The sequence below is a fragment of the Salvia hispanica genome, chromosome 3 (genome assembly GCF_023119035.1).
Source record: "Salvia hispanica cultivar TCC Black 2014 chromosome 3, UniMelb_Shisp_WGS_1.0, whole genome shotgun sequence".
Taxonomy (NCBI): domain Eukaryota; kingdom Viridiplantae; phylum Streptophyta; class Magnoliopsida; order Lamiales; family Lamiaceae; genus Salvia; species Salvia hispanica.
The window spans coordinates 23455019-23473975 of NC_062967.1; the positions used below are offsets into that span (position 1 = coordinate 23455019).

At 37.1% G+C, this 18957-nt stretch overlaps 2 protein-coding genes across 2 annotated transcripts; one reads left to right on the forward strand and one right to left on the reverse strand.

The window, feature by feature from the left end:
• Positions 1-10984: 10984 nt before the first annotated feature.
• LOC125212918 (2-methylpropanoate--CoA ligase CCL4-like) lies at positions 10985-12843 on the reverse strand. Its single transcript, XM_048113215.1, has one exon. It carries the CDS (start codon positions 12801-12803, stop codon positions 11148-11150), a length of 1656 nt encoding a protein of 551 aa, XP_047969172.1. The 5' UTR covers positions 12804-12843; the 3' UTR covers positions 10985-11147.
• Positions 12844-15833: 2990 nt separating this feature from the next.
• LOC125212001 (2-methylpropanoate--CoA ligase CCL4-like) lies at positions 15834-17721 on the forward strand. The gene has a single exon (XM_048112001.1). It carries the CDS (start codon positions 15872-15874, stop codon positions 17516-17518), a length of 1647 nt encoding a protein of 548 aa, XP_047967958.1. The 5' UTR covers positions 15834-15871; the 3' UTR covers positions 17519-17721.
• Positions 17722-18957: the final 1236 nt, after the last annotated feature.

The window sequence follows — 18957 nt, forward strand, 5'->3', positions numbered from 1 at the left end:
AGACTAGTAATGGAAAGAGGGAAGAGCTGAATTGTCATCAATGTATGCTGAAAGCAAGAAAGACAAGAAATATTTTGGTGAAAATGCAAAGAGAAGATACATTGTAAGTTGGATTGACCTCTTCTAAAGAAGATAATGACTTAGATAACAATGCAACTTCTAAAGGAGGGATCTTAATCCAGTTGCGCAGTTGTTGCAGTGGGAGCTATTTATTTATGCTCACTTAATTGTTTTGTTTTGATGTTAGAGTTTTGTTATATTGGCACAGTTTAGTTTAGAAAGAATTCAGATTCAGTTTCTAAACATGTTTATGATTAAGCGATGTTCGATGTCATTTTAAAATGCGTGCATTATTAAGAAATGTGATTCAAATATCTATCATAGTACCATAGAAAAACAAATTATACATCATAGTATCTAAACTATATAAATGCAACAAAATTGAGTTTCGAACAACAATTCAACTTCTTATACAATGAATGATAAAGTATTTATGGCACTTAGACATAAGGCCAAGAAAGTACTTAGTAATTGTTCAAACTGATTTTGTCTAACTCAAGTGACTATCGAGATTTTAACAACTTGCTTGTAAAATAGTTCGAAAGTCAAGTAAGTCTGGTTGATGCACTATAAGTAAGGATCCTTTGGTGGTTCAAGGGATTCAGAATACTTATAGAGATGCAACATAAAAAGATTAGCAAGTCTCAATGGTCTACACCATGGGAGATGAGCAATGAGTTAAGATCAGTAGTGGGAGTTAAATCCTAGTTGACTACTCCAAGCATTCTTCTAAAGAATGAGATAATCATATAAGAGGATATCGAAGTCCCTCTAAGACGAGTTCGATAAGTGAACAGTTGTACTCAATGATACCTTATCATTGTTGGGATATACATTGGAAACAACGAGTTACTCCCCCCGTCCACGAATAAGAGTTCCGTTTTTCCATTTTGGTCTGTCCACGAATAAGAGTCCCGGTTCATAATTACCATAAATAGTAAAGAGACCCCACATTCCATTAACTCATTTCACTCACATATCATTTAAAACTAATATATACAAGTGGGACCCCTGTTCCACTAACTTTCTTCCACCCACCTTTCTTAACATTTCTTAAAAACACGCGCCATTTAGAAATGAGACTCTTAATCGTGGACGGAGGGAGTATATCTTAAAGAAACTACCATAACATTAGTACCTTCTACAACACACGAGTTTTGGACTAGAGGCAAGTCTAGTCCAGCACATCTCAAGGTGTAGAGTTATTCCAACACATGTTTTGGAAAATGTATCCAAGTAATTAGAGTTGTGTACTGAGGTATGTTTTAAGATTGTCCCAAATGATAGAAAAGGTACATGTTCTACAATCTTCACGGCAAGATAGGTGTTTGTTTACACGAATACTAAATTCTTTGGTGAAGATTATGAGAAGAACTACAAGCCTAACAAGCATGATAATTCTCAAGATAATGAGAATATCTATTTTCCATCTTAACCAAGAAGTCATACCATTAGATACTTATGCACTTAGAAAATCAACATTTGTACTTAGGATTATAAGAATCATGTCGTAGTGGGAACGCTCCTTGCGAATATAATAAGTTCATGGGTCTAAGAGAGTCTTTAGACTCAGTTTTAGATCGACTTGAATCTAATCCCTGTAACTACAAGGACGCATTGACTCATTCAGATAATCATTCTTGATAAGATGATAGATTTTGAATAATAATCTAAGATAGACAAGAATGTTTGCAAGACTTGCGATACTACCCATAGACTTTTTCAGCCAGTGGGAGCTAGTGGATCTGCAAGTGTAAACATGGATCCCAAAAGGCAAGAATAATGGCAAAGGGTTATAGCCAGAGAGAATCATATTCTCGGCTGCCATTTTGCCTAAGTCGATCTGTATATTGTCTATTGTAGCCTACATAAATTAGGATGTATGCATTATGATTGTCAAGACAGCTTTCTTTAGTAGAAGTCTTGAGGAGATCATCTGCATGGAACATCTAAATGGTTACGTGCTACAAGTACAAGAAAGTTGAAAGTTCACTATATTTGGTATTCCTGGTACTCTACGATGATGACATCTATAAAAGTTGATAAGCAACTCAGAGGGTTATCTAGCGTAGCAAACTGGTCGTCTACCCAGTTTAAGGATGATGGATTTAAGATAAACTAGTTACATTCTTAACATCTAAGTTATTAGATTGCTAGAAAAAGAATGTTAAGTTTTCTTAAAGAATTCTACATCTACATCATACTTAGACACTCGAGCATTAAAAATTCCAAGAAAAGTTTTTACTTCTCTAGATGGAATTATCTTGTCTCTAGTCAAGTGTTTTTCGACACTGAATGGGAACAAGAAGAATGAGACAAGTTCCGTATTTGGAAGTCTCATGTATGCTATGATGTGTATTAAGTTAGATATTAGCTTTGCCGTTGGCATATAAGCTTATATCATATTAACCATGGCCAAGGACATTGGATTGGTAAAGAATATACTATAGTACTTGAAGAAGACTAAACAGTGTGCTCTAGTTTACCAGACATCCATGATATATCCTTTAGGTTACATCGACTTGATTTTATTATTGATCGGTAATCGAGTCATCCTCTGACTATGTGTTCACTTTAGGAGTTGAACTGAGATATGAAAGAGTGTGATCAAATCATAGATTCTATCATGAAAATTACAAGTGTGGTTTCATTGGAAACAACTAAGGTAGTTGTTCATCTCAGTACCTTCCTAATAGCTTTGACCGTGATTCCGAGTATGCCTATGAGTATTATATTTTATTATGGTTACTCTAGTCATGTGTCTAACTCAAGGGAAACACGATCTGATAAGGCTAAGCAATCACATAGAGAGGAAGTATGAAATTAATTAAGGATTTAAGTGCGCAGCGAGACATTATGGTTACCAAGATATCATCAGAGAACAACCTGGTAGAATTTTTCACAAAATGCCTATATTTACACATGAGGTGAAAAGTATGGTAAGTTCGATGTATCATGGTCCGAGACCTGCTTAGAGTATAGAAGTGGGAGAATTTTTGGCAGTGGGTATACTCGAAAGCATGATTTTGATTATGAATGTTTGAGATGTGTTAGGATTGGTATGCTGAAAAGCATATTTCGAGCATATTGCACGGATAGAATTGCTTTTATTCAATATATTCTACAATCCACTTTTATCGCATTGATGTTTGCTTGTACATTTATAAGATGTTTTCTCAAACATTTAAGCGTATAAGAAGCAAATAAGTCAGATTCTTCTGCATAGTACCATCTTGGTCGTGAAGGCGATGTTCACGAGAAGGTGACGCTTGATCGGTCCTTTGTAGAAGAGAAAAATGAGAATTTCACAACCTAGATAGGCATTGGCTACCTATCGTGAAAGGTTGCAGTGTCAGTCCGCATGTTTCCTTACCTTAGGAAATAAAGCAGCCCGGCTGGTGTGGTATATCAACAGAACGGATCTAACAGATTGAGATAAGTCTTTCTTGTTATTTACCGAAAGACGAGGTCTCAGTGATTGTTCTTTCTTAATCATTGTTGATATAACATTGAGCATACGATATTGATTGCACTACTTACGTTGATTTATCAAATGGTGTGGATTTTTCGTAATCCAAGAATCCTGATATCGTGGCTAGGGGTGGGTCGATACGATATATCGTATCGAAAACGTTGTATGGGTGTATCATTATCGAAAATATCACATTATGAAAAGGAATTTCATATCGTTATCGTGTCGAAAGTTTCGTCTCGAACTTTCGATATAAAAAAATTTCATATCGTCATCATATCGATATTTCGATATATCGTACCGAAATCCGATATATCGTTAAATATCGATATATATCGAAAATTTCGAATATATATCGATATATATCGAAAATATCGATATATCGAAAATTACCGATATATATCGTACATTATTTAGATATAAAATGATATATCAGCGATATAAGGGAAATTCATATCGTTATACATTATCGAAAACTTACGATCTGATATCGTATTAATAAGAACATCTTGTGGAGGAGGTGCAAGCAATCGTCTATTCTTTGGAGAATCAGATCGGTAATGGAATTCATGAATTAGGGTTCTTATTCCTGTTTGTGAATTATATGTGTTCTAGCATGCAATTGATTTGTTTATGCATGACTTCCGCTGTTTATGATTACAATTCGCAATTTTAAATATTTATTAAGACTATATTGATTAGTTATTAATTTAATATAAATAATAATAATAATTTTTATTATTATATAATATTATATCATTCATAATTTAAAATTGTTTATGCATGACTTCCGCTGTGCAAGGGGAACCAAACCCCAACATCTTCTTCTTTCTTTTTTTTCCTTAGTTTATGTTTCCTCTTTTTTCTTTTCTCTTCTTTCTTTTTAGTGTATCATACACACATCTAATTGTATTCATAATATAAATCAAGAACAAAACTGCTAATTACATTAATTATTTAAAGTAATTAAATCAATTGAATATTTTTTTATTAAATTATTTTATACTCATTTTAGGGTTGAAACACCTCTAAAAATATTCAAGTCTTTATATCATTATGAATACAATTCGCAATTTTAAATATTTATTAAGACTATATTGATTAGTTATTAATTTAATATAAATAATAATAATAATTTTTATTATTATATAATATTATATCATTCATAATTTAAATAATTATAACTATAGTTATAGTTAAGTATATTTGAATGATATTAAAAAATAAATTAATTATTATTAATTTATAATATTAAAATAATAATATTAATATTGATTAATAATCATAGTATAAAGAGTGAGGAGAATGAAATAAGATATTATAATATCACTTTTGGTAACTAGTTTTGTTTATGCCCAAAATATTCTTCATGACACAAATGGAAAAATACATTTGTTTAGAGGGTATTTTGGGGTGGAAATCTTATCAGGTACTAAAAACGTGATTAATAGGTAAAAAACGATATAAAATAAAGATTAGGTACCATTTATATGCGCTTGTGGTGCTATTAGTGTATAGTATATATCGGGTTTTGATATGCAAACTCATTCTTAATACAAAATACAAAACCAAGCATAACGGAGGGCATTTGTAGGTTGTTGTTAGTTTATTTTTAGGTCACTATAGTAAGGATGACATAAAATCCGAATTTTATAATATGATCTTAACATAACCTCAAACCTGAATTTTATAATATGCATGACCTAAAACTGTTGTGTAATGAACCTCCGTATTTTTATTTAATTATTGACCATTGAATTGCCAAATCTGATGGCCAGAATTTGAGCTAGATTTTGTATTAGATCAATTTTTGTATTGATCGTTTTTCTATATCTCATTTATAGAGAAAGAGATGATTATAAGAACGTTTAAAACGTAGAACTATTTTTTCATCAGATAAAATAATAGTAGTGTGTATGTTTAACAAATATTTTTAGCTTTCTCTGATTGAACTGTGTTAGCATTAGACAAATCGTTGAAAACAAATAGCACAACAAGTAAGTTGGATTGATGTAATTAAATGCTTAACGTGTAATATTAAATATGAATCTAGATATGTTTCCTGTCCGTAATTTTCTGCTGCGTAACAGTATACAATGACAAGAATTCCTTACGTATTCAATTAATAATTAATTTTTTGATCTTATTATTTTTGGATAATTTAAGAAATTAAAACTGGATTTGGTAATTGGAACTCCAAGGTAATATTTGATGTCATCAAATCTTCGAAAATTAACTATGGTTTGTGGATTTCACTAATTGACCGGGTATTGGGATCTAACCGGCTCTGTTTTGGTGTGGGCCTTTAGGGTTGTAATATATGGGCCACCAGGTCTGGCATCGAAATCTATTGGTACTTGCTGCTGAACTGTCAATTTTGTATTGGACCACTAGTCTTGGACTTTAATTGATGAAGTAGTAGTTATTGCTGCTGAAAGAAGAAGACGGCGCATTTACACCTGCTCAAACCGGATCAAACCGGTAGTTAACCGTCGTTCCGTTATCGGGACTGGTGCGTCGGTTCTTTCTTAAAACCCGCGCCATTTAGAAATGAGACTCTTAATCATGGACGGAGGAAGTATATTGCAATCGCCGCCTGAACCGGTGGTTACGGGCCGCGAACCGAAACCGCCGAACACCTTGCCGGGCCAGTTCAGGTTCAATGTTTTTCTAAACTGTGAACTGCCAGCTCCAAACCGGAACCGACGGTTTCTGAACCGTGAGCAGGTCTAGACGCATTACTTTGCTTTGGTACCCAATAAGGAAAAAGGGCAATAACGAAAAAGGTACTCCTTCCTTCATAGTTACTTCATACTCCTTTCGTCCATGATTAATTTAACCTTTTTGACTTGACACGTCCACGAAAAATAGACAAGATTGTGAATGACACGTGTTTTAATGTATAATTGGTAAAGTAAGAGAGAGATAGGAAAAGTAAGAGAGAGGGAGGGAAAATGTAGTAAAATGAGTGTTAGTGGATTGTGGGGTCCATATTTAGAATGATGTGTGTGGTTAATATTGGTTGAAAATTTTTCTTTTTGAACTTAGTCTATTTTTTGTGGACGGACCAAAATAGCAAAACTTGTCTATTTTTCGTGGACGGGGGGAGTATAATGTACAGTGGATGGAAAAAGTTAGTGAATATGAATCCAACTTTTATATATTAGTTTTATAATAAATGTGAGTATGATAAGCTAGTGGAATTAATTGTGAGCGGACGAAAGAGAAAATTGGTATCAATTAATCGTAGACGGGGAGAGTGGTTAGAATCATTTTTATGTTTGAAAATTTTCCTTTATAGAGTCATTTTCATATAGTATTTCTACATTTGCAACTAAGAGTCTTGATTTACTATTTTAGTCCATCCACAACTAAAATTCTCAATTCACCCTTACTATAAATGGAAGATAGGTTCCACATTCCACTAACTTATTCCACCCACATTTTATTATAAAATTAGTACTCACTCTGTCACATTTGAAATGAAACATTTTCTTTTTTAGTTTGTCTCATTAAAAATGAAACGTTTCATGAAATAGAAACATCTCTATCTCTAGTTTTTCATTTCTCTTCATTAACTCACAAAACAACACTACATAAAACCCGTGCCGATTTCCAAATGTTGCATATTTAATGAGACTGAGGGAGTATTATATAAAATGGATCTTACAGTCCACTATTATTTTCACTCATTTTTCTTTATACTCACTTCGTCCACCATTCGGAGTCCCATTTCTTGGCGGCCGGGTTTTAAGAAATGTTGAAAAGTGAGTGGAAAAAAGTTAGTTGGATAGAGGTCCACTTGTATATATTAGTTTTAAATGAAATGTGAGTTAGTGGAAGGTGGGACCCTATTACCATTTATGGAAAAAGTGAACCGGGACTCTTATTCGCGAACAGACTAAAATGGGAAAATGAGCCTCCTATTCGCGGACGGAGAGGGTATTTTTTAAAATCTATGTCAAACAAAGAGAGTAATAATTAACTCACATTTTTCTTTTCTATTTCATTCTCCCCTCTTACTTTATTATTTGTACTTTCCTCCCACTCTCTCTTACTTGATCTATGTTATTAACTTCTCACTTAACACACTAAACATTCATTTAATAAACTTCATCCTAAAAAAAGTTGTCTCAACTATGAAGGAACAAAGGGAGTAAAAGAAATTATTTAAATAGGTAAATGCATCAAGTTCATATGGTAGAATTATAAGTAGTTGTCGTTTTCACTCATATATGAATAGTGGATACGGGAGCTACTGACCATATTTATTTTCACCATAGTTTAATACAAATTATAAAAACATGAGGGTCAGATCAATGTCCAACTTGGAGATGCCATGAGATTAGCTGTGATTGCACGGGGAGCTGTTTATTTACGCTTTAGTAGTACCAATTTTGGTATAAAAAGATATTCTGTTGATATCTTTGTTTAGAAGAAATTCAATTTCTATTTATAAACTAGTCAATAATGGATATTCAATTTCTTTTGATGATGCTCGTTAACTGAATTTAGTTTTAACACTAAGCATGAATTTAGTTATGTGATCGATGTGCATTTATTCATTCTCAAATGATACAAGTCTTGAATAAGAATCTACAATGCTCTAGAACTCTCTTGTTGATGATCCTTTACTCCGACAACATCTATGGTTTCTCGAACAGTGTGATATCTTACACCGGGTATGTTCACTTAATTAGATTAAGCTTTATGTTTAAGTACTTAATCTGCAAGTGTCTCATAAATGTCTGGTGTCTCAAAGCTCTCACGCATTACCTCAATTTTCCCGAATTACAATTGTTGTGAACTTGTGATGTTGATTCTTCCTTAATTACTTCATCTTCCAAATACCATAATTAATCTAAGTGAGCTTACAAAATAGCTAATCAAGCAAGCATTCAAATTTCAAGATATGAATCAAAGCCACATAAAAGATTTTAAAAAAAATAATATGATTAGACACCACAACACAATCAAATATCTTCACAATAAAAATTTTACACTAAATATTTAGCCAACCATAGTTAACATTGTATCCGTAGTAATTTATGTTATATTAGGTTTTAATTCACTTAATCATCTAATTGTAATATAAGTTGTGAATTTATTTATTACTCCCTCCAAGCAGGATTTAAAGTCCGACTTCAACTTAGTGCGAATTTTTTAAAATGTGAATAAAAATGGTGAAAAGAGATAGTGGAATTATCAATATATAGAACATTATTTTGTGAACAGAGAAGTACTAGTTAGTATTAATTTCAGATAATTAATATTTATTAATCTATGGTTAAACTTTTATTAGGATGGCCGAACCATACAACTGTCCGAACATAATGTGGATGATTGCTACTTCAAAATAAAGAATATCTGACATCAATTAAATATGGTACTATTAATTTGAACATAATGTGGTCACTGCATCAATTGAAATATTTTTAGCTTACCGTAGCCAATAACATTATAGAAGAGAAAAGGCGTTGGCATCGTTTGCTCGGAAGTAGTCGACCCAAATTTATGTACTCGTACTAAATTGATAATAACATAAAAATAAAACCGATTATTCGAGAAAGTAGAAAATGAAATTAATGTCAACTTACACCTACATATCAATATATAATTTGTAGATCAATAACGGTGAATTTATTGCCATCATAATAAAGAAACGCGTCTTCTAATCTATTAGTCTTAAATGCAAGACCTTTTAATAATTAATTTATATATATACATCGAACTAGTTTTGCTGATTTTGGGTGGTCACTTAATTGACCGGGGGTGGATCATATGATTCATGGGTCATGAATTTACCAATAAATTTTTAGTTTGAAAATATCTAAAATACACTCATAAATTATATATATAATTATGAACAACAGCTATAGATAGTTGGTGCATTCCATTCTTACCAAACTCGCCTTCATGACGACAATGAATACTTCAAAATTAAATTACTCCGAATTAATAAATTCAAACTTAATACTTTACAGTACTTATTTGGACACCTAAAACTTATTCCTTTCCTAAACAATTATCAATGTATCATCATCTTCCATCAAATTACACTATTCTTTCTAAAATGAAAACAAATACACGATTCTTTCTAAAATGAAAACAAATATTTAAAGCTAAGAGCTGCGAACACAGAGTACATTGAAAACAATAACAATATAAATAATAGCAATAACAATGCACAAGAAGCGGAGTATCGAGCGATCCGAGCAAAGACAGGAGTGCTAGCATGGTGTTGAATAGAAGTCGTGAGGAATGCACCGATAGAGATGAAGGAAATGACATAGCACTTGAGATCGAATGAAATTATTTAATGTCAATACACTACACCGCCTTGTGCATGGACTTGTTTGTCGAGAATAGGGAAAGAAATGTGAAATACAACTAGTTTTTGGTTTCACTCGAGGCTATGCTAAATCTATCTTGGTTCTAGTTTTATTTTTGAAGTTATGATTTCTTTTTTTTATATTTCAACTATATATATTTTTAGTTGTGATATATAATTTTTTTTATTTTAGTTATATAATTTCTCATTTATTTCATTTATATAAATCTTGATGTTAACATTTCAGTATTTTTTGTTCATAGTAAAGTACTCCCTCCGTTCCATAGTAATAGAGTTATTTTACTATTTTGGTACGTTCCATAGTAACAGAGTCATTTTCCTTTTCAGTAAAAGTCAACACATTTTTCCACACCTACTTTACTCTCTCTTACTTTTTTCTTTCTTCATCTCTCTATCTTTTTCATTTTCCACTTTATTCTCCCTCTACTTAACTCACCTAACACAATTTTTCTTAATCTCCGTGTTGAAAAGAAACGCCTCAATTACTATGAAACGGAAGAAGTAGTTAAGAAAGAATGATGAAAAGAATAAGAAAAGTAGGTGAGATCCATGAATAACGTGAGTAAAATACTTCTTATACTAATCGACTATGCAATAAATGTAAATAAAGTGATTCGTAGTATTCAATATTTGTTGATGCCCATAGACTATAGTCATAGCGTCATAATGTTCAGAGACATGCAAATAATATTCAATATTGTTGATGTCTAATTGTACTAGTAATTACTATAAAAAGAACATATTCAAACTAAAACATAATTAAGTTGCACAACTAATGGAAATGGAATCTCTAGAAATTAAACGATTCTATGTAATAAATTTTTTAAGCATGTTATTAAGATACTACTCTATTCCGTGTTAATTGAGTCATTAGTCTATTTTAGAAAATTCTAAAATAATTGAGTCATTTCTATTTTTGACTAAAAGCAACCATCTCTCTTACTTTATTCATTCTCCACTTAACACACTATTCTTAATCTCCGTGCCGAAAAGAAGTGTCTCTATTAACAAGGAATGACTGGGAGTACCAATTATCAAAAAACAACATAAAGAAAAGCGTTATTTAACAAATACCGAAAGAACGAAAGAACGAATAAGAGTGGAGAGAAAACGTACAATTCTTTATTGTTTTCTATTTATAAATGGTAAAAAAAAAACATGTTATATTCAGGATTAACTAAGTAACCAATTCCATAAATAGGTAATCATTAAATTCCAAGTAATTAAACAAACAATTAAAGAAATAGGTGTTTGAGTAGCATCCTACATCCGGCTGGCCGCCGACAGCGTCCCCATCTTGTTAGCAATATCCCTCAGCGCATACTTCTGCACTTTCCCGGTGGCCGTTTTCGGCAACTCCGCCATGAACACCACCGTCTTAGGCACCATGTAATGCGGCAGCCTCTCCCGACAAAACTCTATCATCTCCCCCTCAGGCGGCTTCGGACTCACCCCTTCCTTCAAGCTCAAGAAGGCGCACGGCGTCTCCCCCCAATACTCATCCGGCCGCGCCACCACCGCCGCCTCATTCACCACCGGGTTCGAATACAGCACCGTCTCCACCTCCACGCTGCTCACATTCTCCCCCCCGCTGATGATTATGTCCTTCGACCTGTCCTTTATCTCCAGGTACCCGTCCGGGTGCATCACGCCCACGTCGCCGGTGTACAGCCACCCGTCCTCCCTCATGCACTTCGCCGTCGCCGCTGGATTTTTTAAATACCCCAGCATTAAAGTCCCTCCTCTCACCACAATCTCTCCCATCGTCACTCCATCTCTTTTAACGCTCCTTCCGTTGTCAGGATCCACCACATCCACCGCCGTCAGCCCCAGTGTCCGAACCCCTTGCCGCGCCTTCAACCTCGCCCTCTCCGCAGCCGCAAGCTTGCTCCAATTCGGCTTCCACGCGCACGACACGATCACCCCGGCCACCTCCGTCATCCCGTACCCGTGGCTGATTGAAAAACCCAGCGCCTCCGTGCGCAGCACCACCTGCGGCGGCGGCGGCGCGCCGCCGGTCATGAATTCGACGGCGGATCTCAGCGGCGCCGCGGAAGGGTAGTTTGCGAGCATTGTCAGTATCACCGGAGCGCCGCACATGTGAGTGACTTTATGGTTGCTAATGGCGTCGTAAACTGATCCAGCGTCGAAGCGGCGGAGGCAGATGTTGACTCCGCCGAGCGCCGCCATGCCCCAGGTGTAGCTCCAGCCGTTGGAGTGGAACATCGGCAGCGTCCAGAGGTAGACTGGCTGTTTGGGGACGGACCAATTGATCAATGAATCTAATGTGATGATGAAAAGCGATCTATGGCTGTGAATTACTCCTTTCGGTGAAGAAGTAGTGCCGGAGGTGTAATTCAAAGTCATTGGGGCCCACTCGCTAGCCGGAATCACCCATTCAAAATTTTCACTTCCATTCTGTAGCATCTCCTCATATGTAGTACCGAAATCGCGACGATCGTCGTCGATGTAGTAGCCTTCGTCGGTGATGGGGATGAGCTCGGGGCGGGGAGCATCGGGCGGGAGGAGGGATATGGACTCGAGCACGATGGGGCGGAGGTGGGAATCGACGAAGACGGCTTTGGATTCGGAGTGGCGGAGGATGAGGGAGATGGTTCGGGCGTCGAGGCGGATGTTGATGTTGTTGAGGACGCAGCCGGCCATGGGGACGGCGAATTGGAGCTCGTACATGGCGGGGATGTTGGGCGCCACCACGGACACCACGGCGCCGGAGGAAAACCCCAGGGAGGCGATGGCGGAGGCGGCGCGGAGGCATCGGGAGTGGGTTTGGGACCAGGTGTAGGTGGTGGAGTTGTAGATGAGGGAAGGGCAGTCGCCGTAGACTACGGCGGCGCGTTGGAGAAATGTGAGTGGGGTAAGGGGGCATGAGTTGGCGGAGCTGGGTTTCAATTGATCCATCAGTTAGTAAGGTGATATGAATATCTCTCTCTCTCTCTCTTCTTTTCTATACTGATGTTAATGTTTGCTTCCTAGGCATATGGTCTACATATGTATATGTACATGTTCGAAGAGCGGCATTAATTGAGATCCATAATTCAGAATTATACACATGATATGATGCTTATATTTCACTTACATTCGGAGAAGGCATTTATGTCTGGGGGCCGTGCCACCAAAATCTGGTGGTATTTTGACCAGATGAGTTTCTTTTCTTATTTATTAATTACTTTCTAAAAGTGGAGGTGGTTCTTTTATTTAAGGCATCCGCAGCGCGTCTCGGGTCCCGTTGCAATTGGCTCGTCACTCAGAGGTTCTTGGAGGAGAGAGGAAGTTGGCTGCGTCGCCCTTTCTACCTAGAGGCTGTGTCCTCCAACTGAGAGCATCTACTGACCCTCCATGTCACACTTCCAGCACGGGCCCTACATGTCAACACATGTAACTTTTTGCGGCATCTACAAGAATGAGGAATATCAGTACCAAGGCAGAGCGAATGGATGGGCGGCGAACAAACCTCTATAGATTCTTAATCTAGCCCAATATAACTTTATCAATTGGTGAATAGACGAGAGATATAAATTATGACTCTCATAATTTCGTCCCCTCCCCTCGGAGATGGGCAAAAGTTCCTCATCTACATTGTGTAGGAATTAATATATCTCTTCTCTATTTAAGACCTGGTGAAGCAGGTGAAAATGGCAGGTGGTTGTTTAACCATTATCCAAATATTATTTCCATTATGTGCAGAAATGGCCGATCCCCATTTTCTTCAATTGGTGACTGATTACAGCTCCCTAATGGCTAGGTTTTCATTTTCTTTGTTTAATGATTGTTTTGCCCCTCTTTCCTTTCACATTATAGATGCACTTCTCCCTTTTGGTCTGTTTCTCTAGTCCTCCAACAGAAAACCAGGAGCAGAGTATTTGTGGTACATAACCTCCCCTCACTAATGAATAAGAAAAAAACAAACTAGAGAGTATTTAACATCTAAGGCTCAAATCTCACATGATGTGGCATCTATTCAAGTCAAACTCAATATTTCATCATTCTTAAATTACTTAACTAGAATCATCCAACTCTAACACAATCACGAAGTCAAAAACTGAACACAACTAACTAAAACATGAATATGCACACTTGGCAATGCTCATCTTGGTACTTAAACAAACACTAAAAAAATAAAAATAAAACACAAACAAAAGCAAGACATAAATGTGAAGCACCTCCTCACACTAAGGCCTTACTTGCTCGTGGAAAGGCTGGGCAGCTTGTGCATGTTATGGGCTCTCGGACATGTAATGGATTTGGACAGTTCAACCTCTTTTTCTTTGGGTGAGCAGCCTGCTGTGTAGTTCCATCTCTCAGTCATTTTCATCACTCCATCTTCATCATGTACGGAAGCATTTTCTTCTACCCCATATATTGACTTCAGGTATGGCTTATTCCATGCACTCCAACAACTCTTATCTTCTTCTTCCCTGCATGTCATTTCTCATAAAAGCCAACCCCTTCATTTCCCTTCCTTCTTTTAATCTCCTGGCATTTCTTCCACAACTTCCTAGAGAAGACAGCAATGAATACTCCCTCCGTCTCACAAAGATTATCTCATTTTTCCATTTTTGTTCGTCCTACAAAATTTGTCTCATTTCACTTTTTATCATTTTTTGCAGTGGACCTATGGTCCACTAACTCATTCATATTCACATTTTATTATAAAACTAATATATAAAAGTAGGACCCACATTCTACTAATTTTTTCAACTCACTTTTTATTACATTTCTTAAAATCCGTGCCCAATCAAAATGAGACAATCTTTGTAGGACGAAGGGATTATTAGTTAGTGCAAGCCAAACTAATTCCTAAAGTGAGTGCAAAAGGATCAAGAATTGCAGAAGGAAGAAATTAGAATTTTAGTACTCCATTATTAAGTTTGAAGCTCGAAACTGAACTTTGACTTTCCAAAACTCTCTCTCTCTCCCTATGCAAATTCTTTCCCTCTCAAGAATATTTTTGCAAAATCATCAAAACTAACTAACGAAGAAAAAAGAAAAATAATTACAACTTGAAAAAATATCTCAAAATTTTAAATTCATATAACTACAGTGGTTTAAATTATTTTTTCACACAACATATATCAAAATAATAATTATAATGACTTTAATGACATCCTAATTGCATGTGTTTCGATGACAAATTTTGATTATATTTTCGTGAATTTTTAAATATTCCGACAAGCAATTTAATAGCAACATTATATAACTATCCTAAAATGCCAATCAAATACATTTATTGTGTCAATATTAAATTGTGTTAATATACCCAAGCCATTGTGTTAATATAATTAATACAGTACATGAACAACGATCATACATCCAAATTTTGGTAGTTACTGCATTATCTAGAAAATCTTAAGTAATAAAAAATAAAATTATATATATATATGGCAATTTAAATACTAGTACCGTATTAGATCAACATTCTATGATCCATAATTTTTTGTAGTGATCAGTATTTTAGAGAGAATTAGCAATTAATCATGTCTACTCTTTCGACACAAGCAGTATTTTTTACTTCATTCGTTCCATATTAATTGAATCATATATTTTTTCTATTTTGCGAAATTACAAGATATTTGAGTCATTTTGATTTTTTTTTCAAAAAGTAACCCTCTCTCTTATTTTATTCTCTGTTCATTTATTTTATTTTATTCTCAATTACTTTATTCACTATCTACTTAATACATTATTCTTAATTTGGGTGTGGAGGGAGTATTAGGCAACCAATCGAGAATGAATAAGATTCTAAACTATGCAAAATGACAAGCCATAGAAAATGGATGTACAATGTGGCAATATAATACTCTACATATGAAATGCAAGTTATTAAGGTCAACGACAAATATGTGTAAAAAATAGAGGTCATATGGAGTGATGCGCGCATAAGATAGTACACACAGCTTTTGTAAATTATAAAATCATCATCCCATCAAGTTGAATTCCAAACTACTAACAAACACGTTCTGTGAAAGATGGATCACCTGAAACCAAGCCCGGCTAACTCGAGGCCGTTGACGCCGATCAGCTTCATCGAGCGAGCTGCCACCGTCTACGGCGACTGCCCCTCCATCGTCTACGGCTCCTCCACCTACACATGGTCGGAGACCTATCTCCGCTGCCTCAGGGTCGCCTCCACTCTCTCTTCATTAGGCATCACCCGCGGCGACGTCGTGAGCGTCGTCGCCCCAAACATCCCCGCCATGTACGAGCTCCACTTCGCCATCCCCATGGCCGGAGCCGTCCTCAACACCGTCAACATTCGCACCAACGCCCACACTATGTCCGTCATCCTCCGCCACGCCGAGTCCAAGCTTGTCTTCGTCGATTACCAATCCCAATCAATCGTGCTCGAAGCCATCTCTCTGTTCCCGCCTACTTGCCCGCTTCCGAGGCTCGTCCTGATTGCTGAGGAAGCCCAGCCTAGAGGTGCTTCCAAGCCTGGATTCGTGGCGGATTACGACACCGTTTTGGAGAAAGGCGATCCTAATTTCGATTGGGTTAAGCCTGAGACCGAATTCGATCCGCTGACTCTGAATTACACCTCCGGCACTACATCGGCGCCTAAAGGCGTCGTGCACTGCCACCGTGGCACCTTCCTCGCGACGATTGATTCGTTGATTTCATGGTCGGTGCCGAAGGAGCCGGTTTATTTATGGACGCTGCCGATGTTCCACGCCAACGGGTGGAGCTACACTTGGGGCATGGCCGCCGCGGGTGGAACCAATGTCTGCCTCCGCAGATTCGACGCCGCCGCAATCCACGCCGCCATTCGTAAGTACCACGTGACGCACATGTGTGGCGCGCCGGTGGTGCTCAACATGCTCACAAATGGCAATCCGAAGCCGCTGGAAAAGCCGGTTGAAATCCTAACCGCCGGATCGCCGCCTCCGGCGGCGGTGCTTCACCGGACGGAATCGCTGGGGTTCTCCGTCAGCCATGGATATGGTCTGACGGAGACAGGAGGGGTGGTGATTTGGTGCACGTGGAAGAAGAAATGGAACAAGTTCTCATCAGCGGAGAGGGCGAGATTGAAAGCAAGACAAGGCGTGAGAACTCCCGCGATGGCGGAGATCGATGTGATCGACGCTGAAACGGGGAAGAGCGTGGAGCGTGACGGCAAGTCTTTAGGAGAAATAGTGCTATGCGGCGGCTGCGTGATGCTGGGCTATTTAAAAGACGCGGAGGGGACCGCCAAGGTGATGAAAGACGGGTGGTTCTTCACTGGCGACGTCGCGGTGATGCATCCCGACGGCTATGTAGAGATAAAGGACCGGTCAAAGGATGTGATCATCAGCGGCGGAGAGAATCTGAGCAGCGTGGAGGTGGAATCGGTTTTGTATTCGCATCCGGCGGTGAATGAGGCAGCGGTGGTGGCGAGGCCGGATGAATTCTGGGGAGAGACGCCGTGTGCGTTTGTGAGCTTGAAGGAAGGGGTGAAGGAGAAGCCGACGGAGAAGGATGTGATTGAGTATTGCAGGGAGAGGATGCCGCGGTATATGGCGCCAAAGACGGTGGTGATAATGGCTGAGCTGCCTAAAACTTCCACCGGAAAAATAAAGAAGTTTGTGCTCAGAGAGGCCGCAAAGGCGATGGGTTCGGCCAACATCAGTAAGCTTTAGTTCCCAATCACATTTTCTCTAATTATTTGCTTATTTTGCTATGGATTTGCCTTTTGATGGAGTTTGATGTATGTAGTAACGTAAAGTGGATTTCTTTATTTGCTTTATTTTTTTAGCTGCATTTGAATTGTTGGATCTTTGTTATTTTTTTTCAGTTGTATTGCTGATATGCATGATTATGAAATGATTGACTTTTTGGTGTATGACATTATACAATTCACATACACACGCACATGAGATATGAATAAAAAAATATGTGCAGCTGCGGGGACTCATACATCACATGAGATTTGAATTAAGGAACTCATTCCTCATTATTTCTTAGACTTAAAAAATTTTATTCCCTTTGCTAAAAAATGCTACTAGGAGTAGTAATATATTTCGAATGACACGATTTTAATAAAAAGGTTAGTGGAGGCTTGTAATAGTATATCTCATTTTACATACACGGTGACTCGACTTATTTTAACACAAATAATATCCGTAAGTGTACGGGGCTAGTATAGCAATTAGCAAGCAAGAGCATCGTATTCTATAGAGACAAGATTGTATCAACTCAAGTACCACGAACAAATTTCGACTACTATCTAGACAATCCAAAGAGAAATGGTTTTGTTCTAACACTACTATAAGCATATAACAATGAAAAGAAATTAAAAGTAACAAGAGGAAATAAACACGAGTGAAAAGGTACCACAAAGAGGAGAGGAGAGTAGAGTTTTGGATCCAACTACAATGGAATTGTCATGCGATTGATTCAACAACTTCGATTGCTCATTTTATGTCTCTAGGATTACTAGGAAAGTCGCTAGTCTAGGTTGAGCTCCCTCGCGAGTGTACTCACCTCGTTGATTAACCCTTAATATTGAAGTCTCATTCTAATATGTTTAGATTAACTCCATAGAACAAAAGACCAAAGCCCTCACTAAGGTTCCCCTCTCTCGAGTGTAGATTATCAAAGTGATCACTCTTTTATCAAACCTAGATAGGTATCTCTCGATTACAACTATAAAGGTAAACAAACCCAATTGGTAGCTAAGCAATTGAATTGAAAAGGCAAAAGAATGAACAAAGAAATCACAAGAGCTAAGTAATCAAAAGAAGTCCTTGAATTAATCACAAACACTCATTGTAGTCTTCACCAAAACTCCACAATAAATTTAGCTACTCATGTTCTTCATGAAAACCAAAACAATGGATTCAATCAAATACATCAAAGAAAGCAAATAAATACTCATGTGGAATGATTCTATGGATTAGAGACTCCAATCTCTTGATTTGTAGTCTCCAATCTTCAAATCTATCTTCAAGGTATTCTTGGGGAAGTGTAGAGTGTGTGGTAGGCGGTAGAATAGAATTCTCCCAACCTAGATCCCCTTTTTTCTTTTCTTCTTTCGAAAATCGTAACAGCTAAAACACTCGCTGACTTCACGGACCCG